Source organism: Hibiscus syriacus, unplaced genomic scaffold (assembly GCF_006381635.1).
Source record: "Hibiscus syriacus cultivar Baekdansim isolate YM2019G1 unplaced genomic scaffold, ASM638163v2 tig00112043_pilon, whole genome shotgun sequence".
NCBI classification, from domain to species: Eukaryota; Viridiplantae; Streptophyta; class Magnoliopsida; order Malvales; family Malvaceae; genus Hibiscus; species Hibiscus syriacus.
Window position 1 is genome coordinate 88924 of NW_024063241.1, and position 25755 is coordinate 114678.

The following is a 25755-nucleotide window of genomic DNA, read 5'->3' on the forward strand; positions in this document are numbered from 1 at the left end:
AGTTTAGTACATAAATTATTAATTTTGATCTGTTGTAGTACTTAAATTTTTATTTTTTAAATCATACATAATATTTAGTTTTTATTTTATTTTAGTACCCCGCCGTTAAAAACTTAACGGATAAGCTCATCGGCCGCCGTGTCTATAGTCATCGGTCATCCATCCGTCAGTCGATGAAGCCCAAACTTTCTAGCCACACCTTTTCGACCCCCTAGACACGATTTCGACCTACGTTTCATCGGAAAACGCCTCAATATCCCCAAATCGACGAATGACTCTTCGATTTCTTCATCCTTCGATCTCCACTGTTCAGATTGGTCGTCTGTCCATCGGAGCTATGTCACGTCAGCCTGTTCGTTAAGTTTTTAACGGCGGGATACTAAAATGAAACAAAAACTAAATGTTAGGTATGATTTTGAAAAAATGAAAGTTTAGCTACTAAAACAAACTAAAATTGATCGACTAGGTACTAAACGTGTAGTTTACCCTTGAAATTATTGGTCTAGTATGTATTTCAAATGATATTTACACAACAATATTTCAAACACTAGCTGATTGTAATAACCAAAGTGAATACAATAATCAATCATTCCGGTTGTAAGAAACCCTCCATGGCCATCTTCGTTGCTTGAACTTAGCAATATTTGTATCCATTACACCAGGATCAGCACACGAAAACAAAGCAGAACAGAAATAGATTGTTTAACCTGAAATCTGACAAGAAAATAAAATCTCTGGTTTTACCACACTGGCTAATATAAAACAATCCCATCGTCAAAAGCTTTAATCTAGTGAAGGGATCACCTTTTAACACTCCATCATTTCACCTTCAAACACTGATTCATTACTCGAAAGCCAGCAAGCCGATCAGCATTTTTAATCAAGGCAAAAAGGGGGGATCCAAGCAACGCATCACAGCATATAAGAAGAGTAGGAAGGCAGCATTGGCATTGACTGTCAAACTTTAGGCTTAAGCTAATCATCTCTACCAATTTCATTAATGTCCTACAGCAAATTAACAGTCAAAACTAAGAAATAAGAAATGTATAGCTTCACAATTATTTTATATCCATTAACCCACTAAATTCAATCTTACAAATTCTTAGACTAATATAGTCTTTCTCTAAAATGATTAATATTAGTCATGAAAGATAAGAGAAAAGCAATAAGAAATTAGGATGAGCATAAGCTTACTTGGGCATTAGAAGTTGAATGATTTCTTTGTTCTTCAGTGATCTTAGATTCTTCTATTATGTCATTCTATCATGATCACCTGTAATAATCTTAGTGATGAAAGAGTTGATAACAAAGATACACTAAAATGAATTTAGGGTTAACTACGTTTTAGAAGATGAAGGATCGTTTACATTTTGATCTTCTTCAGAGTTGTATTCTTCTGTCATGCCATTCTGTAATGATTAATAAGTGAAAATAAGTAAATATAATTTATCAAATAATATATAATAGCATCTTCCTATATAAACAAATATATTTCTATCACCATTATTCTTTTATATCCATTAAATAGAACCTTAGAAGTCGTTCTTCTCATTGTAATTCTTTGGTTTTGCTTTCACAACAGAGTTTAGAGTGAAATGAAGAACCAATTATTGATAAGGATATTTGGAAAATATAAATTTACCTTTTCTCGGAAGAGCTGTTGTATGGTGTGATTAAGGCTGCCTTCCCAACGCCATTCATCTAGCCAGTCACTTAGTGTAACTTTATGTAACATTGGGGTGTTTGAATGTCCTCGAGAGAACGTCTTCATCTTTGGGCATTCATACACAAGTACAGTTTGTAAGGATGGGAACCCAAATGTATAATTCCCTGATGAGCAGAAACTCTCCAGCTTTGGTAGATAGTCAAGTTTCAAAATGTTGAGTTGGGGGAAACTGATTTCATCATCATCATCATCCCCACCTTGTATTACCCCTTCCATTTCACGACATCGAAAAATATCAAGTGTTTTGAGTTGGACAAAGTTTTTAACTGTAGATGAAGTAAACACACACTTCAGCTTATCACAACTCAGCACGCGTAATTCCACCAAGACAGGACATGAAATCTGCCAATAAAAATTAAAATAAGATTAGATAGGGTAAAATAAATTAAACCAAGAGTCAAGAATGAGTCGTGTAGAAAATGATTTCATAACACCACTGTTTGCCTTCTTGGAATTGAGATTCTGATTCAAATCTTATTTCTGAAATATTTGTATTCTTATTTTTATGTTGTATTATCACTGAAACCAATAATTAATTATAGCAACTTTTAGTTAATATTCTTGTTTGATTAAATATTCAAGTACTAATTGGTTGGTCTGGAAAAGGACTGCTGATTTAGCCATAGCATTTCAAAGTTGTACAAGAATCGAATATACAATTGCTCTAGCTGAGGAAGCATCACCTACATGCATAACACCAAAAATACCAGGTTCAGAGCATTGGAATTCTTTTGTTGTTTCTTCCTATACTAAGACCGAAGATTAGTAAATACCTTGTCATTAAAGAGATGTTGTAGCAGATCAAGTGAGATGTTGTCACTGGTATAATTCCCTGATGAGCAGAAACTCTCCAGCTTTGGTAGATAGTCAAGTTTCAAAATGTTGAGTTGGGGGAAACTGATTTCATCATCATCATCATCCCACCTTGTATTACCTCTTCCATTTCACGACATCGAAAAATATCAAGTGTTTTGAGTTGGACAAAGCTTTTAACTGTAGATGAAGTAAACACACACTTCAACTTATCACATCCCTCCAAGTTCAACTCCTCCAAGACAGGACATGAAATCTGCTAATAAAAATTAAAATAAGATTAGATAGGGTAAAATAAATTAAACCAAGAGTCAAGAATGAGTCGTGTAGAAAATGATTTCATAACACCACTGTTTGCCTTCTTGGAATTGAGATTCTGATTCAAATCTTATTTCTGAAATATTTGTATTCTTATTTTTATGTTGTATTATCACTGAAACCAATAATTAATTATAGCAACTTTTAGTTAATATTCTTGTTTGATTAAATATTCAAGTACTAATTGGTTGGTCTGGAAAAGGACTGCTGATTTAGCCATAGCATTTCAAAGTTGTACAAGAATCGAATATACAATTGCTCTAGCTGAGGAAGCATCACCTACATGCATAACACCAAAAATACCAGGTTCAGAGCATTGGAATTCTTTTGTTGTTTCTTCCTATACTAAGACCGAAGATTAGTAAATACCTTGTCATTAAAGAGATGTTGTAGCAGATCAAGTGAGATGTTGTCACTGGTATAATTCCCTGATGAGCAGAAACTCTCCAGCTTTGGTAGATAGTCAAGTTTCAAAATGTTGAGTTGGGGGAAACTGATTTCATCATCATCATCATCCCCACCTTGTATTACCTCTTCCATTTCACGACATCGAAAAATATCAAGTGTTTTGAGTTGGACAAAGCTTTTAACTGTAGATGAAGTAAACACACACTTCAACTTATCACATCCCTCCAAGTTCAACTCCTCCAAGACAGGACATGAAATCTGCTAATAAAAATTAAAATAAGATTAGATAGGGTAAAATAAATTAAACCAAGAGTCAAGAATGAGTCGTGTAGAAAATGATTTCATAACACCACTGTTTGCCTTCTTGGAATTGAGATTCTGATTCAAATCTTATTTCTGAAATATTTTTATTCTTATTTTTATGTTGTATTATCACTGAAACCAATAATTATTTATAACAATTTTAATTAATATTCTTATTGATTAAATACTCAAGTACTAATTTTGCTTTCATGTTAATAATTTATCCATAATTTATTCTAATATTATTAATTTACCATCTCCATCTTTTTAATTATTTTCTAGTATATTAATAATTTATATTGTTTTAATTTAGAATTATGAAACATACATGTTGATAAGATTGTGAATTAACAATCACAATAACTTGCTACAAAACATTCAATGTTTGGAAGTTTATTATTTGCACACTCTAACCCACACATCCAAAACACTAAATTGTATTGACTATTTATAAGATTAATTATTTAATAACAAAGAAAAATTGTATAACAAGAATCTTCTGAATGTTACCATCTTAAATTGCAACAATTTAAAAAACTCTTAAAATTTAATGTTTAATAGTCACTGTATCCACTAATGTAAAATTATTTTATTATATATTCATTTGCTATAATTTTATTTATAAATTATTAATCATTTATAATTGTAAATTGTTTGTTCGCTCACTTTTGAGTTTTTAAATTGTTTCATTCAAATTATCACTTTAAAAAATTCAACATCTATTAAAAGTCATACTTCTTTTTTACCTTTTTTTCGTAGATTCTCACCAAAAATAAAATTTAAATTTTCAAAGATTAAATTATCATATTAATCATTTTAAATTTTCAAAAATAATAATATTTATAATAAATATTGATCACCATAATTAGATAAATGAGATTTAACTAAGATTGGATATTAATACATACCTTTTCATGGAAGAGATGTTGTGGCTGATCAAGTGAGATGTTATCGCTGCTCTTTCCAACAACATTTGTACTATTCAAATGGAAAGTGCTCAAACCACGACAGTTCGTTATAAATAAATACCTTAGAGAGGTAAATTCAATCGAAATATCAGTTCCACTGCAAAACCTTCTGAGTTTGGGAAGTTCCATGAGATTCAATTTATCGAGTTTAGGAAACAGACTTATGCAGCTGCTAATCCTTTCTTCTTCTCCTAATATTCCTTGTATTGCCTCTTCCATTTCAACACAATCAGAAACTACAAGTTCTTTGAGTTGAACAAAGCTTTTAACAGTAGATGAACTAAACACACACTTCAACTTATGGCATTCCTCCACTCTCAACGTCTCCAAGGCAGGACATGAAACCTGCAAATGAAAAATGTATTTATTTTTGTATTATCACTTAAATCGATAATTATTTATATCAATTTTTCTTTAATGAAAATATTAAGTAAAAGTTTTTACTATCATTGAAATATCCAAGATTCTTTTACGTTATTTAAATATTTTTGGCATCAACAAATTATGTTCAGCTCAGTTGTGTGTTATTCTTTCCAACCAATATATAATTTCAAAGTTTAAATTTAAACTATAAATAAATCTAAGAAAAATTTAAACCTTGATAGCAATAGAAATTTTATTATAATTTTTTATCTGAATTTAAATACGAGTACTATAACATTTTATAACAATAATATATAATTAGTTTTCATAATAAATATATATATTTTCAAATAGGTACTAATTCTATGAAGTTGATTTTTATATAAAAAAATAATTTTTACATGTTTATAATTTATCCATAATTTATTCTAATATTATTAATTTACCATCTCCATCTTTTTAATTAATTTCTAGCATATTAATAATTTATAATGTTTTAATAAATTTAAGATTTTAATTTAGAATTATTAAACATAAATGTTATTAAGATTGCGAATTAACATATAAGTAATAATTACAATAACTTAGTACAAAATATTCAATATTTGGATGTTCTTAAGTCGTTTTTATAATTATAATTATCAATTCGACTACTATATATCCTCAATCATTTAATATTATCTATTAATAAGTTTATTTTAATAACAAATTTTAATTTAAAAGAATGTATTATGAGGGTATGGTAGATAACAGCAAACTATCACAACTAAAAATAACAATATATAGATATACGTAAAAATAACTTAAATAGTTCATTATTTGCACACTATTGAAAAATTCAACATCTATTAAAAGTCATACTTCTTTTTTATCTTTTTTTCTTAGATTCTCACCAAAAATAAAATTTAAATTTTCAAAGCTTAAATTATCATATTAATCGTTTTAAATTTTCAAAAATAATAATATTTATAATAAATACCTTTTCATGGAAGAGATGTTGTGGTTGATCAAGTGAGATGTTACCGTTGCTCTTTCCAACAACATTTGTACTATTCAAATGGAAAGTGCTCAAACCACGACAGTCCCATATAAATAAATACCTTAAAGAGGTAAATTCAATCGAAATATCAGTTCCACTGCAAAACCTTTTGAGTTTGGGAAGATATCTGAGTTCCAAGGAGTCGAGTTTAGGTAACAAACTTATGAAGCTGTTAATCCTTTCTTCTCCTAATACTCCTTGTATTACCTCTTCCAGTTCATCACAATTAGAAACTGCAAGTTCTTTGAGTTGAAAAAAGCTTTTAACCATGGATGAACTAAACACACACTTCGACTCATGGCATCCCGCCACTGTCAACGTCTCCAAGGCAGGACATGAAACCTACAAATGAAAAATATATTTATTTCTGTATTATCACTGAAATGGTTAATTATTTATAACAATTTTTCTTTAATTAAAATATTAAGTACTAGTTTTTACTATCATTGAAGTATCCAATATTCTTGTACGTTATTTAAATATCTAAGATTGGATATTAATACATACCTTTTCATTGAAGAGATGTTGTTGCTGATCAAGTGAGATGTTACCTCTGCTCTTTCCAACAATATTTGTACTATTCAAATGGAAAGTGCTCAAACCATGACAGTCACTTATATCTAATTCCCTTAGAGAGGTAAATTCAATCGAAATATCAATTCCACTGCAAAACCTTCCGAGTTTGGGAAGTTTGTTGAGGTTCAAGGAGTCAAGTTTAGGAAACAGACTTATGCAGTTGCTAATCCTTTCTTCTTCTCCTAATATTCCTTGTATCACCTCTTCCAGTTCATCACAATCAGAAACTACAAGATCTTCGAGTTGAACAAAGCTTTTAACTATAGATGAACTAAACACACACTTCAACTTATGACATTTCTGCACTCTCAACGTCTCCAAGGCAGGGCATGAAACCTGAAAATGAAAAATATATTTATTTTTGTATTATCATTGAAATCGATAATTATTTATATCAATTTTTCTTTAATTAAAATATTAATAGTTTTTGCTATCATTGAAATATCCAAGATTCTTTTACGTTATTTAAATATTTTTGGCTGCAACAAATTAAGTACATAAATTGTTCAGCTCAGTCGTGTTCTACTCATTCTTTCCAACCAATATCTCTGAAGCCAATGTTAAGGCAAACATTTAAAACCAAAGCCACAATTCTCATGTAAATTGTAAAAAAAAACCCAGAAATTATGAGTATAATGAATACCTTTAGGTTGAAGAGCGGAATAGCTTTAGATTCTGTATTACTATGGCTGGATGAAGAGTAAGCTGTTGTCTCCTGGGAATAAAAGCTTTTGAAATTTGGCAAATTGAATAGTTGCAAAGATCTTAAGCAACAAAACTCTAGGGTGTCATTCTCGTCATTGCCTTCCTTTCGTTCCCCTGCAACAATCTCTGTGATGTTCTTGCAATGTTGTACAGTTATTTGTTGCAGTTGGTTGAGATTTCTGGCTATGGAGAACGGAAACAGGTTCTTCAGTCTATCGCAACGGTAAATTGCCACGGTTGTTAGGTGGCTAAGTGACTCTGTTTTGATGAGTTCACCATGGCATATCTTCTCCAGATTACGCAGACCATAGAGAACCATTGTCTCTAAAGCAGGGAATACTTTACGCGGAGCCAATCTCATGGACATGGAGTTAATGATCCAACTAATCTCCGAGGACCCTTGCTCTCCAATAGTAAGATACTTGAGATGTGGAAAACCGTCCGTATCTAGTAACTCAAAAGACATATCCTTGGCACCTTTCAATCCCTCTACGCGTAACTCCTCAGCATTCTTTATCAACATTTCCATCCCTTTAACTAAGTCGTTGCCAATGTCTAACTCAAGTTGCAACGCTTTTGAAGCTTTACTCTTAGTAAAGAAAATGGAATGCACTTGAACTTCTCCTATAACAATCTTGTATCTTTCCAACTTTCTCAAGAACAAGTCTTCTTTTGGCATAATTCTGGCATCCGGAATGGATACATCTAATGCTGACAAAGAAGATAAGTTATTTAACTCTTCAAGTCGAGCATTACCTCCAACATTCCATTCTCGAAAGCTATTGCCAACAAGTAGCTCTTCTAATCTATACAATTTTGATAGGACATTTTCTGGGATGACTTCAAGTTGAGAACATTCACTCAAATCTAATAACTTTAGTTGGGTCAATTGTGCTATCCCTATTGGCAATTTTGTGATGGCGGAACCATGAAAGCTGAGTAAATCTAATTTCTTCAGCTTCTCTACAATGGCTATCTCAGACAACTTGCATTCACATAAACGCAAAGTTTGAAGGTTTGTTAAAGAACGAAAAGATGAAGGCAGAGAATATGGAAAACTCATACCAGTCACGCTTAACACCTTCAGCTTATACATATCTTTGAAAAAAGTTTCCGAGACTCTGAAAGATGGATCTTTATTCAGCAACATGAGTAACTCCAAATTCGAACAGTCCACATCAGAAAGGTCAGCCATGTTGCTGTGAGGCAAGGAGATAGCTGTGCAACCATTGAGATTCCCCTTCTTCAACAATTCCTTCAGATGATTGCATCCCTTATGACCCACATTCCCTTGTTTTTTGATGCAATTGAAATGGAAACATCGCGTATAAGATCATGCATTTTCACCCATTCGTAACCTTTTCCCTCAAGTAGTAAGCTAGAAGCTTTGAGCTTATGAACTAGTGCATCTATCCTTTTTCTTGCTTCTTCCATCGTGTAGATGCCTTCCAAAAGATCTAGACCAAAGCTATATTGCAGCAAATCAAAGACAGGGATATCAAAACTCTGAGGATGCAGGCCGCATATCAGGAACAAAGATTGTGCTTCCTCATTTCTCAGCCATTTGTAACTCAACTCAATGGTAGAATATACATTGTCTTGCATCCCCTCTATGTTTGATGGATTTGACCGTCGTAGCTGCAGCAAGGCATCATCCCAAGACGTGAGGTCCTTATCTTTCAAAGCATTTGAAATTGCTAAGATAGCGACAGGCAACCCTTCACATTTTTTCACCAATTCATTCGCTCTGCGTTCATAATCACCAGATATGTCACCCACTGTTTTTGCAAAAAGAATCATCGATTCTTCTTGTGATAAAATTTCAACTTTGAAACTCTTCTCAGCATGCATGAGGCGAAGCACATCGAGGCTTCTGGAAGTCAGCAGTATTTTGCATCCTGCTATAGAAGATCCTTTAGCGGCTTGATCCTCAAATGAGATACCAACCTCTTCGAGGTCAAGTTTCTGCCATAGGTCATCCAAAACTATGAGGATCTTTTTGTCGGTCTTCAACCGCTCGCGTAGCTCAATTGCTCTTCCGCTAACAGTCTCATTCTTATAATGCAGGCCTAACATGTCGGCAATTTCCCCTTGAATTTTTCTTATGTCTGGATTATGAGTGACAATGGTCATTGCAACTTCGTCGAACAAGTGCTCCTCCTTCACTCTGGCAGCAACTTCTTTGGCAAGCGTGGTCTTGCCTACGCCAGCCATCCCATATATTCCAACAATTCGAACACTTGATTCCTTTAAGGCCTCCATAATCCCCTTCAAGGCTGTTGTTCTCGATTCAAAGGCCTTGTAACCTTTGGTCACTACCCCCTCTATAGGAGGAGAATATGAAACTTTGTTGAATTTCCCTTGTTCCAGGAGTTCACTGATAGCATGCTTCTCTTCCACCGCTTTCTTGCTGACTTGGTAGCGAGACTTGACATTCGGACACAGGGCAAAGAAACATTTCTTCTTTGCTTTCTCCTCATCTTTCTTCAATTTCTCCTCAACGTTTTCAGTCAACTTCTTTTCAACGTTGGCCAACCATTTGAGGACATCCGCTTCAATCTTCTCTGCATTCCTTATGGCCCGATCGACAGAATGCTGCACTCTTCCTCGAGCATCTTCCAGGTTTCCAACTTGCTCCTTCAGATCCTGGACATTGCTGTCAACATATATTATGTACCCAATCCCACGTTTGATGACACCAAACGTGTAATCGGCAACTTTACTGGCAGCACTGCTTACAATAGATACCATTTTTCTTCTTCTTTAAGCTAGAAGAGAAAGACAACTATGGAAGAAGCCAAATGACAAAACAGGAAACAAAGACAGGTCTGCTTACGATGGTTTTTTTGTGTGTGTGTGTGGAATTGGCAGTGAGAAAGGGAAATTTTTTGTATTCGGTTTTGTGTGGGGGGAAGAGAAACAATGGTTAATGGCAAAATGAGATGCTTTGAGAAGGAAAATAAAGAGCTGCTGGAAACGTTAATTGTTGTAATATGACAAGAGATCAAAGTGAAACGGGAAAGGATTGAGGAAGCTGTCATCTCTTCATGCTAAATAGTTGGGGAAAGTGATTGGAACATTCTTTTCCTCCTCCCCCATGCAAAGCTTTGGATCATATTCTTTTCTTCTCAACTTACTTGTGCAATCAAACATGTCATCAACATTCTTAAAAACTCTTTAGGAAAAGAACTAATTCATATTGGATTATGATATAATATAGGAGATTAAAACTAAAACAATATTACTCTTTCTTAATGATTATTCTCTCACCATAAACAAATTACACTTTCATGTTTAATAAATGGAAGTCAAGTTGTTTGTGAAGTGTAGTTTTGAATTTCGTTTGTCTCCTTCTTTTGCTTTAATCAATGGTTATTCTGTGGACCTATATCACTTTAACTTATTTGCTTTGTTGTGTCTCACACTTCAAACATCAAGATAAGCTAAAGCACTTCATTCCTTTCTTTAGGACAAAGTATGCATGTAAGCATGATTACAGTAGTTACCATTTGCTTTGCTGCTTCAAGATCAAACCAGACGCTCTCCCCTAATAACCTTTACTGGCAGAATACATACAGAGACGAAACGAGAATTTTTATTAAGGGGTCAGAATGAATTTATAAATGTTATCCGAGCTGAGAAACAAGAAGAAGCTTCTTGGGAATTTTATGTCGGGGATTGTGCCTTTTCAATATCTACTCCTATGAAATACCGTCTTGGACAATTAGTTGGCTAAAAGCAAAGAGTGAAGCAATTTGCCCAAAGTCTCAACATTCTCTCACCATTAGTGTTCAAGCCAAGCCATGTTTGGTCGTTGCCATGGACATTGAACTGCGTCACTGCAAAAGAAAACAATTTGGATGATTTTTTAAATTCTCAGACTTAAAAATTTGTAACCATCCATGTTCAAGCCAAGCCAAGCTAAGAGAATATTGAAAACAATACGGTTGAAGTGGAATGAAATACATCTGTTATTGGTAGCCATGGGGAACATATACCTTTCAGCTTAGATAATGATAATGATATAATATGAGAGACTAAAAATAAAACACCTTCTCCATGATTATTCTCTCACCATAAACAAATTACACTTTCATGTTTAATCTCTGAAAGAATGTAATATTCCGAACTAAGTTGTTTGGTGAAAATATAGTTTTGAATTTCCTTTGTTTCTTTCTTTTGCCTTAATCAATGATTACTCTGTGGACCTATATCACTTTAATTTATTTACTTTGTTGTGTCTCACACTTTAAGGAAAGCTAAAGCACTTCATTCCTTTCGTTAGGACAAAGTATGTCAGCATAATTACAGTAGTTGCCATTTGCTTTGCTGCTTCAAGATCAAACCAGATGCTCTCCCATAATAATATTCAAGTATCCGTATGATTCCATCAAATTACTTTGATCTTTACTTTGATTTTTATTAAGGGGTCAGAATAAATTTATAAATGTTTAGGGGAAAGTGCAATTTTCTCATTGGTCTATTTTAAAAGTGCATAAGTTCTTAAGGGATTAGTGAACAAGATTTTCATTTTAGGGGGGCAAGGCCACGTCTCTGGTCCAGTTGTCTCATAATGGATTTAAAACAAGACATATTATCAAAAATGACACCTTTGGGTTGGTATTATTTTCAAACTGCAGAAGAATGTAAGAATTAGGAGTCTTTGCCATAATTTCCTCAGCCTTCTCAACTGCACCTTTCATGCCCGAGCTTTCAACTGCACTTTTTGCAGCGGCCAAAAATGCCAATCCGATTCCGGTATTACCACTCATTTGATGCATCATTGTCAAGACTCCACTCAGTTCCTTCCGGTCACAACCAAAGTGTCACACAGAAATAAAGTCATTTATCAAGAAACTAGGGAATACATAAAATTCCATTCCATACGCCAAAGCATTATTAACAGAGGGCAAGAATCTGATACTTCGATCCATGTAACTCTGGGAAACAGATGGACATCTCTCAAGTTTAAAAGCTCACTATCTGCATATATTTTGAGAAACAAGAAGAAGCTCACTATCTACACCTATTGAATACTGTCTTGGATTAGTTGGCTAAAAGAAAAAGAGGAGTGAAACAATTTGCCCAAAGTCTCGACATTCTCTCACCATTCGTGTTCAAGGCGACCTATGCTTGGTCGTTTCCATGGACATTGAACTGCCTCACTGCAAAAGAAAGAGAATATTGAAAACAATACGGATGAAATGGAATGAAATCGATCTGTTCTTGGTAGCCATGGGGAACATTTACCTTTCAGCTTAGGTGCTAAAAGACGGGCACACTTTGTTACAAAACCCCCCAACTCCATTGAGGAAAGCTTTTGCAGACTCTGAGATTTCACTTAGTTTATGACCATTCGGAAGAAGGAATGAAGCAGATTCTAATCTATTGAGTGTCATATATTCTTTGTAAAACCGCCGTAGCTTCATTCAGCCTCACCAGTACCAGGAAAAATTCATATCCAGGACTAGTGGTGATAAAGCAGTAATCCCACGTTGATAAAGAAAGAGAAGGGAGCACGAGCCAGGCTAAATACATAATAGACGGGGTCAATGGGTGATCAGCAAGGCAATTCGTCTTAAATTGAATATGCTTAAAATAAAAGGAAAATGGAAATGTTTCATTATTTAAATTTGTCGACACAATTAGTCTAATTTTCATTAGGGATTTGTTTTTTTACCCTTTTAAATAATTCAACATCCATTATATTTTCTAATTAAATTTGTAATTTGGATTATTTGATTTTTTTATTTTTGGTAAAATCAAATTATTTAATCTCGAATTTTTGGGAGAAATGATTATATTCTTTTTATTTCAGTTGGAAAGAGAAATATTCTTCTAAAGTATTTTAGAGATTATTTTCATTTCGATTGGAAATATTAGAATATTTTTTTATTTATCATTTGAATTTTCCGTTAAATAAATATTTTATGGTTGAATTGGGAATACTAGGATCGTAAGTTAAATCTATATTCGAATTCTTAGATTTTTACTATTAGAGACAATTTATAATCGATGGGTACCAATTTTGGATATTGTGAGGGTGTTTATCATTCCCCACGTGTAATAGACCCCGAACCATTTTTTATTTTATTCAAAAAATGAATTTATGGTTATATACAGACTTGTTTATCTTTTAAAATGATGTTTTCTTAAAAACTCTTTTAAAAGATAATTTTTAGGTATTCGACTTACCTAACCCAAAAGGTCTTTGGTGACTCCAAAACATTTTTTCACAAAATCGAATTTTTCACAAATAAGTTGAGACTCGTTCCGAGCTTAAGAGACGTTACGACAGTTATACATTTGATAAATTTTATTATTACAACTGATTATTGTTTTTTTAAAACTTTATATTAACCGATTATATTTTAAACTCATCTAATATATAATTTTGTTAAGGGTGTTTTACCAATCAGCTGTTCATTTCAAACCCGACAATATTACCAATGTTTTAGCAATTGTTTTCTTAAATTAAACAAAAATAAAAATCCATTAATGAATATGAAAAATAGCTTACTTCAGCGATGTCTTTGGATAATAAAGTAAATAATAGTTTGATATCAATTTTGTTTTCAGTTTAGGATAGGATTTGAAACAGACAAGAGTTTTCGAACCACATTAGTAGTTAAGAAATTTATTATTATCCCTTGAAATATAATATCGTACATACTAAAAATATAAGTGTTCATTATTAAAAGATTAAGAGTCTTTAAACAAATATTATTCTATATTCGTCCAGATTTATGAAAAAAAATAAGACTTTTTTGAAGAAATAGAGGGGAGAAGAAATAGAGAAAGTGTTATATAATTAGGATTAAGTTTATATGATATTTAAATGACGTAAATTATTTTTTAGAATTAAAATTAAATTAACTTAAAATATAAAATTTAAGTATTAATTTTTTATGATGCCAAATTTAATAACTATCACCTTTCCTTTCTTCTTTTAATGAAAAAAGACCTTGTAACTTCAAACTAATTAGAGGGATCATTTTGTTTTTATTTATTATAGGGAGATTAAAATAAAAATGTGTTATAGTTTAGAGACTATATAAATAATTTACCCTTTAAAATTTTAAAACTAAGTATATTCATTTCGGCCCAATTGAATAATGCCACCTTCCTCTTGTTTCTTCTCACCATGTTGGATGGCAATTTAGTCATTTACAAGCCACGCTTATAAAATGCATTGCCTAATACCGTTAAAGACCGTACAACTTCGCCGTCACACACAAATCTCGAATTCTCTAATTATTTCTATTTCCGATAGGGGAAAAAGAAAAGCCCGAGACCTCGGTTGAGCGGATCAACCGCCAATTCTTCACCGCGCAGCCATGGGAGTACCGGCGTTTTACAGGTGGTTAGCTGATCGGTACCCGCAATCGATCGTCGACGTAATAGAGGAAGAGACGAAAGAAGACGAAACTGGAAATCAAATACCGATCGACGTCTCTAAACCTAACCCTAACGGCCTCGAATTTGATAATCTTTATCTCGATATGAACGGGATCATTCATCCCTGTTTTCACCCCGAGGGCAAGGTATTTAGAAGGAAAAAAAAACCTCTTTAGAATTTCCTTTTCTTTGGACTATTTTAATTGATTTATATTGTTTGTTGTTAGTGAATTCATTATGAAAATTGAATTATGAGCTGTTTGGAAACGTGCTTTTTGAGTGTTTTTAGTTTGCTAAGTGTAATCGCCTATCGGGTAAATTGACATTGCTTCAGAAGGGAATTATGATGCTAGAGTTAGCTTTTAGGAAGGAGAAGGTTGTAAGTGTGGTCTATTTTTGTAATGTGTATCAAAATACAAATTTTATTGAAAGCAAGTTTCCGGGTAATCAAGTGGTGGATTGACAGACTATTGTTATTGTATGATTTTGATGGTCGCAGCTGAAAATGCATTTGCCTTGAATGTGTTTCTTTGTGTGTTAGGAAGTTGTAATATGCTTTCCTTTCTTACTATGATCTAGATTACCATGGATCTGAAAGCATTGTCTTCGTTGATTGGTGCATCAACCTTTTTTGTGGTCCATGAGTTGAAATATTGTTTTTATTTCTGGTCTGGCCCTGATTTTTAACGGATATCACTTGTTTTATTTATTTTTCATACAGCCGGCACCTGCCACTTATGATGATGTATTTAAATCAATCTTCGATTATATTGACCATCTCTTCTCATTGGTTCGTCCTAGAAAGCTTCTCTATATGGCAATCGGTAGGATTTATTCCATTTTTATTGCATTTTCTTTCTTATTTAGTTGTCTCTTTAATTCAATCTTGTATATTTAATTTTTGTAGATGGTGTTGCCCCTAGAGCTAAAATGAACCAGCAACGTAGTCGACGCTTTAGAGCCGCAAAAGATGCTGCTGAGGCAGTAAGTCTTTGCATTATTTAGTGGATCCTAATTATTGGATTTATTTGATTTTTCTCTTGGTTGTTTATTGCATGATAGGCAGCTGAAGAAGAGAGATTGAGGAAAGAGTTCGAGGCTGAGGGGAAAGCTTTGTCCCCCAAGGAAAAACCTGAAACATGTGACTCAAATGTTATTACTCCTGGCACTTCATTTATGGCTGTGTTGTCTGTAGCTCTTCAGTATTATATACAATCTAGGTTGAATCACAATCCTGGCTGGCGAAATACAAAGGTGTGAAGGACATTATCCTTCTTTGGCTTCAAAGATTGGATGATTCCTTGCAAAATGGAGTTATCCTTTCAGTATAATTTCCCCATGCACGTTTTACTTTCTGGATACTTTGTCTCTAAATTTATTTATGGGGCTGCATTGGGTGATTATTTGAAGGTTATTCTTTCTGATGCGAATGTTCCCGGTGAGGGAGAGCACAAGATTATGTCATACATTCGGTTACAACGTAACCTTCCTGGCTTTAATCCAAACACGCTGCATTGTCTGTATGGTCTGGTGAGAGTCAATTCTAAAACTAGCCCCTTGTACCAAGTACTTCTGATTTTTTACAGCTCTAATAAATATTTTGGTTGTAGTGCTAATTTAGGCATTTTATTTGTCATAATCAGGATGCTGATTTGATCATGTTGTCCTTAGCTACACATGAGATTCACTTTTCAATTTTAAGAGAGGTCGGTGACTCATTTTCGCAATGCCATTCTAAGTTTCAAACTATTTATTGCTAGTGGTTGGTTACTTGGTTTTTAATTCATTTACCATTGTTGTACAGGTGATTACTCTTCCTGGGCAACAGGAAAAGTGTTTTCTCTGTGGTCAGGTTGGTCATCTGGCAGCAGAGTGTAGTGGGAAGCCAGATAATGAAACCGGAGAATGGAATGCTGTGGATGATACACCTGTTCACAAAAAGAAATATCAGGTTCAGAAGCTAACTCTCTCCATTTAAGTGATACAACATAATTACATTGGTCCTTTCCTCTTTTTCTTGCTTGTTTATGCTTGTGCTGATTTGGCTAATTGTGTGGACAGTTTCTTAACATATGGGTGTTGCGAGAATATTTGGAATATGATTTGGAGATCCCCAACCCTCCATTTGAGATAAACTTTGAAAGAATAGTGGATGATTTTGTTTTCTTATGTTTCTTTGTTGGCAATGACTTCCTTCCACATATGCCAACATTAGAAATCAGGGAGGTATGCAATTGCCATAGCTTCAGTGCCTGATTTTTCTATATGCTTTATTATCACTCCAATTATGAATGTTTTTCTGTTTCAGGGTGCTATAAATCTTCTGATGCAAGTGTATAAAAGGGAATTTGCAGCCATGGGTGGTTATCTTACTGATGCTGGTGAGGTAACTTTCCCTTTCTTTCTATGTATCTAAACTCTTTGTCAAAAAATTCATTAAGATCTAAAGCAGATAAAAGTGCATTGATGGGATATCAAATTATTGACAGGAGTTTATTTCTTTATTTTAAAAATCAGTTAGAGTGGAGAACTTACTATTCTTTGACATGAAGTGTTTGTGGGAGATAATAATTTCCACTTTTATTTATTTAACTTAAAAATGTTGATTATGTCATCAAGAGGCGGCCGACGGGAATGGATTTCATCTCCAGGTCAAGTCAAACAGATATTTAATATAGAATTTTCTGTCTTGTCCTTTTCTTTTTTGATGGGTGGATGCGTTGGGCTGATGTTCCTGGCCACAGTATACAATCGAAATCAGAAGTCGATTCTTCCTTAACTATTGACCATTTCAAGATTCACATATCTAGAGAAGTATACTTTGCCCTCTATCCAAAATTATTCTGATTTCTAAGTAGTGGTCGGGTGCTGAATTGCGATACACGAGGTTTTAATTCTGAAGAGTAATAGAACGTAGTTGAACTGTTAAATTGTTTTTAAAATTTTAAGTAATGGATGCATATATTTTGTGACATTCTAGAAACAAACAGAGATATAGGGCGACCTTGTGAAGTACGTCCTCTTTATTAATAACTTATTCATTTATCACAACAGTATTGTGTTACATGAGATTAGAAGAAATTGTTGATTTTAGCTTCTTGTCCATTGTTTCTCATGGTTGCTGATATAATTTCCCTTCTCTGCAAGCACAGGTTTTGTTAGATAGAGTGGAGTGTTTTATTCAATCGGTTTCTGTTTATGAAGACCAAATATTTCAGAAGAGGACTCATATACAGCAGGTGAGTTACATCTTCCATGCTTTGATGTATATTTGTATCTCCTATCCAGTTGAAAGTCAAGACATGAACTTGGATGGGTATTAAATTTTGATATTATTATTGTGTTAGAGCTAGACTGCTTTTGTCTTGGAGCAATGCGTTAGATGCATTAAAATAAGTATTGGCTTTATCTTTTATTGTTTCTCTGAAGTAGCTTATCTAGGAAAATAATTGCTTGCTTAAGAGGGAAACAATCTTGGCCAAACGTTAAGAATCTTTTGTTCCTTCCAAACAACTGCAAACATGTATACAGAAATAAGTGTAAATGTTCAAAATTTTCTGCAACAAATAGTGACACACCCAACATATGAAAAAAGTGACTAATCAGGAGATTCTTACTTAAGTGCAAAGGAATCTCTTGAAGGCAAGAAGTGTATCCTTCAAGACTTGGTAATAGATTTGTAAATTTTTAAGTTAATTTTTATTTTATGAGAACTGTTTTACTCTGATTTTTTTCTTGTATTTATGAATATATTGGGGTTATGTGCAAATTGCATGCTTAAGTTTTGTGCTTAAGTTTTCTTTCCTTAGTGATTGATGGTTAACTGGTTTATCGTGCATATATTCCTTCAGTTCTTTTATTTCTTTTTAAGTTCTCATATCAGCCATAGATTTTTCCTTACGTTGGCGAATGACTGATTTTCAGGCAATTGAGAATAATGAACAGATGAAGCTTAAAGCAAGAGGAGAGTTTTCTGATGATGGACAGGCAACTGTTGTAGATAAGGTCTGTGTTATAAATCGTTTTTTAAATTACAGACCTGGGTTCAAGTAAATTGGCAGGTTTAGTGTCTCTACAGATGAAATTGCTTCAGTTGTGAATCAAAATGAGAATCCAGGTCGTCACTAATTCAAAGCCTATTAGAAAAACTCACATATACTTGAGATCTGCACCAAGTGATAATTAAAGTTTTGTTGATAAGTGTTGAAATCTTTTGGTGACAAGAAGTTCTAATTAACTTTTCTTGACATCCGTTAGAACGGATAGCTTAACCTTCCACTTTTAATCTTTTAACTGTAAAGTAGAGAAATGAATGAATGAAAGGGGTAGTTATGGTAAATTTGCTGTGAATTTTGTAGAATATCATTATCTCCAAACTTTACCGACAACCATTTGAACTGTGAGCTTAAGCTGTTCTGTTCTTTAGTCTTATATCATAATATAGAGAAGTGGAAGGGAAAGTCATGGTATGTAGAATCTCATGCAAGTCCTGGATGTCCTTTGAGCAACCGGAGAAGTGTGGTGGTATTTTGTGATCAGCTTCTTGCGGTGTAATAATTTAGTTGTTCTTTTTCCAGATTAAATTAGGGGAACCAGGATACAAAGAAAGATATTATGCTGAGAAATTTGAAATATCAAATTCTGCGGAGATTGAAGACATTAAAAAAGACATTGTAAGTTTAAATTCAAATATATTGGGATATTTTTTGCCACAATAAGTTGTGTATGTGTTATCCTGGTGGAATATCCGTAACAGTAGTCTCTACTCGCAGGTTTTGAAATACATTGAAGGGTTATGCTGGGTATGTCGCTATTACTACCAAGGTGTTTGCTCTTGGCAATGGTTAGTTTTGGTAGATGGGCAGAAAATGTTGTATCTACTTTTACCTACCATCTTTCATTTGATAAACTAAATAAGCTAATATTATATAGTCAAGTATAAGCTTACCTATATGCTCTTGGCAATGACTTATGCAATATGCATCCTTTCGCCTCATGCTTTTATTATTCCATTGTTGCATTTATCTTGTTAATTGAAAAAAGTAATAGTTTAGATTGCCATCATATCTATGCATGCATTACTATTAGATATCCGAAAGAGAGAGTCCTATCCATACAAAAGTCCACTTAGGCTTTGCTTGGTAAGGTGTAAAAGAAAATAGAAAAGGTGGAAAATGGAAAGATGGTGAAAGTGGATAGATAGTAAAATTTTTTTTATCCATTGGTGTGCTTGGCTGGAAAGATAGAAAAATAGAAAGAATAAGTCGTATTGCTTGGTAGAATTGAGAAAGGAAAGGAGGATATAAAAAAATGCATATTTTTTTAAAAATCAATTTCTCATATCATTCCAATTTGCAATAATTTTTCTATACATTATGATTAAAAATGGTTGTATTTGCTATTTTCTTTCACTTGTCTCGTCCCTTTCAGGCAGTGTAAAAAAACATCCCCACTTATACATTCTCCTCTTACCATCCTTCCATTTTTAAGCACACCTTTAATGCTTTAGGCTGTTATCTTTTTAAAGTGGAGTAGGATTTTTCAATTTAAAGGTTTAGGTTTTAATCATGGTCAAAGGGAGGGGTTTTGGTACCCGATACACTTTTTCTTCGGCTTCTGAATCATATACATGTCTAGTATAACTACCTAACAAGTAGTTCTAAATACGCTACATGTCTTGCGGTATGGGTTTATTATTTAGTTGGTCTAAAGTGGCATCCGCACTGTTTCCTTCAGGTTTTATCCATACCATTATGCTCCATTTGCGTCAGACCCTTAAGGATCTAGCTGATTTGGAAATAACATTTTTCATGGGAGAGCCATTTAAACCCTTTGACCAGCTCATGGGAACACTGCCAGCTGCCAGGTTATTTTTAGTTCTATATTGTTTGTGTACAAGTATATAGTATTTCAATTCAAATATTTCTTTTTGATTCCGGTTTACAGTTGCTTATGCTTTATGCTATTTTATCTCTATCATGTTACAGTTCTAATGCTTTGCCAGAAGAATATGGGAAACTGATGACTGATCCATCATCACCCATCTCTAATTTTTATCCCACTGGTAAAAAGTCGGTCAACTCTTGGTGTTCTGTTTATCTTTGGTAGTTTCCTCTCTTTTAATTTCACCAAGATTTCTCTCTGTGACAGATTTTGAGATTGACATGCATGGTAAACGCTTTGCATGGCAGGTAGATTCTTATATACGAAGTTAGCTTGTTTTTATTTATTTTCTTATCAATTTCCAAAAAAAAATTGAGCACTTAACCTTTTTCTTGTTTACTCAGGGTATTGTCAAATTGCCATTCATTGATGAGAAGAAGTTACTTTCTGCAACAAGAAAGCTTGAAGCTACTTTGACGGTCTGAATTGTTGTTTGAGACTAGCAAGCTAATTTCTGAATGATGTGCAAAATATCTCAGATTCTTCTTTTATGCAATTGCTTGTCATCAAAATGTTTTTAGTTAATTCATTATCTAACCCTTAAGATGATATTTGCAGGCTGAAGAGCAGATTCGTAACAGTGTGATGCTTGATCTGCTATATGTCCATCGCCTTCATCCCTTAGCTTCACAAGTTATTTCATATTATCAAATTAACTATCAACTACGCCCTCATGAAAGATTCTTATTGCCAATCGACACAAATGCTAGGTGGGTTAACTTCATTGTCCATCATTAACTGAGTGCATGCATTTGAATCCATTTCGGGAATATCTGTTGGTTTTACATCCTCATCTATTGTCCTTCACAGTGATGGAATGAATGGATTTCTTTGGTTATCCGAAAGGAATGGTTGGCACCATGTAGTTTCTTCCCCTGTCAAGGGGTTGCCAGATATAGAAGTTAACCAAGTTTTGTAAGTCTTCCATGGTTCTATACTTTTTTTTCCTCGAAAGCTCCTAGAATCCTAGTGATCCTAATTATTCATTTCATGATTTTCACTGTGCAGGAATATTACGTATCTTAATCCTTCAGATCATAAACATAAACACATTCCAAGACCTCCACAGGGTGTTGTGCTACCCAAAAAGGTATATAATTGTTGACATAGGCATTGCTTTGAATTTATTAGGTTTGATAAGGGAACTCAAGGATGCACAAGATTACCATTTACCTTTCTTCCATAATGCTTTCTTTTATTCTGAGAAACATTACAGAAGCATTGTGGATCGGTCACCCAAGTTTAATTTTAAACACATACATGTCACGCTTGCAGGTTCTGACACCATTGGACATCAAACCTTTTCCTGTACTTTGGCATGAAGACAATGGTGGTCGGCAGCAGCTAGCCAGAGATAGGTGAGAACACATTATCTTAGTTTCATGGAATATACAAGATTTTAGAGATCTTATGTATACTGTTTGCTGTTCAGAATGTCCTCAGAAATTATTCAAAGGCCTTGAAAACGGCCAGTGGTTCCATGATATTCTTTGTTGAATTTGTTTGACAGGGCACTAGTACCTGGTGCGATAATTGGGCCTCAGCTAGGAGAGACAGCTCATCGTCTTGTCAAGAGTGCTCTTAATGTAAAATCGAACAGGTCATCCTCTTCGTCAATGGAGCAACCACCATCTTTTAATATCTCAAGCAACTACAGCAGCATTAGACCAAGGCCTGCAGGACCACCGGGTTATGAAAGGGGCTTACTTGATGACCCAAATTACTATTATGTCAGCCAGCCACGTCCAGCCGGACCATCAAGTTATGGAAGGGGATATGGCAATGGTGCAAATTATTATGGCCAATACAATCATTCACAAGGGCTATTGGGCAACCCAAGACATCCATCATCAAATGGTATGCAAATCAGAAACAACTTAAGGTCACAGGATAGATTACAGAATAAGGAAAAATATTATGATTTGAGGGCTGGAATGTCTGCATTGACATTCGAGGGAAGTGGCATAGGTATTGCACATACGATGTCTTCGAAGATGCCAAATTCTGGATACTCACAGAGTTTAGATCTCTGGTCTGAGAACACTGGTACTCCTCCCACACCACCTAACACGCAGATCAATAAACCAGTGAATGTAAATAATTCCAGAAAACAAGAAAATACATCAAGTGGAGCTTATGAGAAGCAGAAAAAGAAGGCTTATCAGATTAAGTCTCATCCGTAGGGAGTGACTGCACCAGTTAACCAGCAGTGATCACTATATCGGATGGACTTGTTGCCTGTTTCTTTGACACGGGCATGTATGGTTTTATCAATGAACTTGTCATGTGAGCAACATTCGACCATATGGGCGAAGCAATGTTGCCGCAATGTTCATTTATAAAATCAAATGGAAATTGACTAGTGGTGGTACATTGCAACTTTTGAATGGTTTAGGTGATTAATCTTAGAATTGAACCATAAGAAGAGTCAGAGTCTGTAGTTCCGTCAGAGTTCAAAGGCCCGTGTATGTATTTAAAGTTCAAACCATAGGTTTCTCAGAACACACCATAGCTGCTTGTGTGACATCCAAAACTAGGACTGTTGTGTTTATAGCAGGAGGATTAATTGAACGTCTGTTGTTGTAAGCTGCTTAGGCTTATTCTTTTAAGTAGAAGTTGTACAACCGTAGAATGTCAATATCGAGCTATACAAACTGTTATTATTCTCAGTAATAGGAATCGGAACCGGCATAATGTTATTTATTAATCTAATGACACATATAACTTCTCAAAATATTTAAAAAATATTTCAAAGTTTTAGTAAAGTTGAACAAAGAATCATGTTTTCTTTTTTGGGGATTAATTTTACAATTTGCAAAATTTTCCACAGAAAAATATACTTTTAGAACAAAGAAGAATTACACAATGTTTGATAGCTATTGCAAAAAGTAGCCACTCAAGAAGAGCACGAAGAAGAAGAACAAACTTCCATAAATTAAGAGAGCTTTCTGACCAGAAGTAAGAGTATTGCCCCCCAAACCATACTGCTGATTCTGAGCAAACCCAGCAATCTCAACACTCTTACTCTGGAAGAAAGACTTTGCAGCCCCACAAGTTGGACACCTCCAATCATCCGGCAACTTATCGAACTGATACCCCGGCGGTATTGGATACGAAGGATCACCCACTGATTCATCATACTTGAACCCACATGATCTGCACTCATATATCCCCGTGTTCAGCACTGCAAACTTCTCCTCTAACCTCCGTTTATCCAACTTGCCTTCTTCACCACTCGTTTCTTCCGACTGGTTTTCTGGGTCTGAAGCTGGTGTTTCTTGGCTGTCTTCTTTCGAGACATCAATGGAATGAATGGTGAAATGGAGGTAGTGTTGGGTTCTTTGGGGTTTGATGTTTATTTTGGGGAGTTTGTGGGAGAGAGGAAGTAGGTGAGGTTTCTTGGGCTTTGTATTAGGTTGGGTTAAGTGGTGAAAGGAAAAACTAAGTCTTGTGGTTGCAGATGCCATTTCAATGGAGTTTCCTTCTGATTTGTTAAATGGTTTTTATGGGAGTGGGTGGAGGAGATATAAAAGGGATCCATTGAAGGGGCATATTCTCTTTGTTGTTTGAAAAAGAAATGAGTTTGGATAAGGTGAGGGAGGTGTCTCTGTGTGTGTCTACCAGTAGAATGTGGTAGATTCTTGTATTGTGCTATTTTTGGAAATAATAAAATTGATAAAAAAAATTATATAAAATATTATTATTTTTACATAAAATATTAATATTTTTTAACATTTTAGATAAAATGTCCAACAATAATAAAATCGATAGAAATAATAATGTTTTGGTAATTTTTTTATCGATTTTATTATTTAAATAATAACAAAACTGGTAACATTTTTTTAAACGTATATTAAGGCTATCGCACGTGATTATTTCCTGTTATTTTTTCTATTTGACTTGAGTTAGGTCCAAGTGCCCACTTCAATTTTATTGTTTCTTTATATAAATATTCAATATTTGGTTATTTTTTAATAGTTTTGGTTTCTTACAAAGTAGTACATGTTTATAATCTTTATTAATCATTGATAATGCACACCCACCTTACAAACTTAATCTAGGATTTTTCGAGATAACAACACTCCTCTTAACCACTAAGATCACTCGATGAGTTTAATATTCGGTTTTTTTAAATAGTTTTAAATGATTATAAAATATTATTTATTTGAAAATTTATTGGTCAGATTGATATTGCTTTTGAAAAATTATTTTAAAAGTGCGATGAAAAACTGTATTTTTGAAAAATGTAATTTAAAATATAATTGTTTGGAATAGTTATTAAAAAGTGACTTTAAAAAGATAAAATGTTCACATTATATTATAAATTGAAAATATAACATTTAGGGATAAAAATATAATTTCATCAAAAAAATGATTTTCCACGTCAAAAGCTAAAACTTTGAGCTATAACGAGATTAGGTTAAAAATTACTTTTTGAACCATGACTTTAAACCAATTTTTAGGTGTTTAGCATTGTTTATGTGGTGGAAAATCAATTTTCCATTACTAGAAGCATTCTCAAATTGGACACACCCTATAAAATTGTATACTCGAATCTAAATCCTCTAGAGAGAATATTGTTGAGTCAATCGATCAGATGAAATAACCAAGAGGGGGTGAATTGACAAATAAAATTTTGGTGGAAGCTTGACAGAAAAATAAAAATATTTGCATAGCGATTTAGAGTGGTTCGACTTTCTCAACCAAAGTCTACTATAACACCCTCAACCCGTATCCGACCCGGATACAAGTCTGAGGTGTCACATTGACTTTTCAAACTTTTTCTTTTAACGAAAACCAAGCATGGAAATTTAAAATTTTATTGAAATAGCATTGTTATTGTACACGTGTTAACCAAAACAAGACAAAACTGATCAGAGCATCTATAACTAACACTTTTCTTACATGCCAACACACTATACACCATCAAAATACATACTTTCACCGTTACTTCTGATCTGATCTTCTAGCAGTGTTGCTGTTTTTTCCACTCCTATTTTTGTTCTTCCCGATTCTTGGTACCTACGTGTAAATCACTTACACGCTAAGTCATAGACTTAGTGAGGCAATAAACATATAATGTAACTTTAACTAATAATCATACATACATATATGTCATTATCATTCATATCTCTTATCTCATATTCCTATGATCTTTTATATCCATATCATATATATCTTATAGATTTGTTATT

General features: G+C 33.8%; 3 protein-coding genes and 1 pseudogene across 3 annotated transcripts; 1 reads left to right on the top strand and 3 right to left on the bottom strand.

Annotated features, from left to right (window-relative positions):
• Window positions 1-1337: 1337 nt before the first annotated feature.
• On the bottom strand, window positions 1338-8414 carry LOC120174221. Its single transcript, XM_039181147.1, has 9 exons — window positions 7158-8414; window positions 6446-6850; window positions 5879-6280; window positions 4477-4881; window positions 3227-3523; window positions 3111-3136; window positions 2500-2662; window positions 1643-2068; window positions 1338-1409 (listed from the first exon to the last, which is right to left on the bottom strand). Exons 1-9 carry the CDS (start codon window positions 8412-8414, stop codon window positions 1338-1340), a joined length of 3453 nt encoding a protein of 1150 aa, XP_039037078.1.
• Window positions 8415-8476: 62 nt separating this feature from the next.
• Window positions 8477-9970, bottom strand: LOC120174222 (probable disease resistance protein At4g27220). The gene has a single exon (XM_039181148.1). It carries the CDS (start codon window positions 9968-9970, stop codon window positions 8477-8479), a length of 1494 nt encoding a protein of 497 aa, XP_039037079.1.
• A 4529-nt stretch (window positions 9971-14499) lies between these two features.
• On the top strand, window positions 14500-23209 carry LOC120174226 (annotated as a pseudogene).
• A 161-nt stretch (window positions 23210-23370) lies between these two features.
• Window positions 23371-24110, bottom strand: LOC120174229 (rubredoxin-like). Its single transcript, XM_039181151.1, has one exon. The coding sequence runs from the start codon at window positions 24025-24027 to the stop codon at window positions 23437-23439; it is 591 nt and encodes a 196-aa protein (XP_039037082.1). The 5' UTR covers window positions 24028-24110; the 3' UTR covers window positions 23371-23436.
• Between the last annotated feature and the right edge of the window lie 1645 nt (window positions 24111-25755).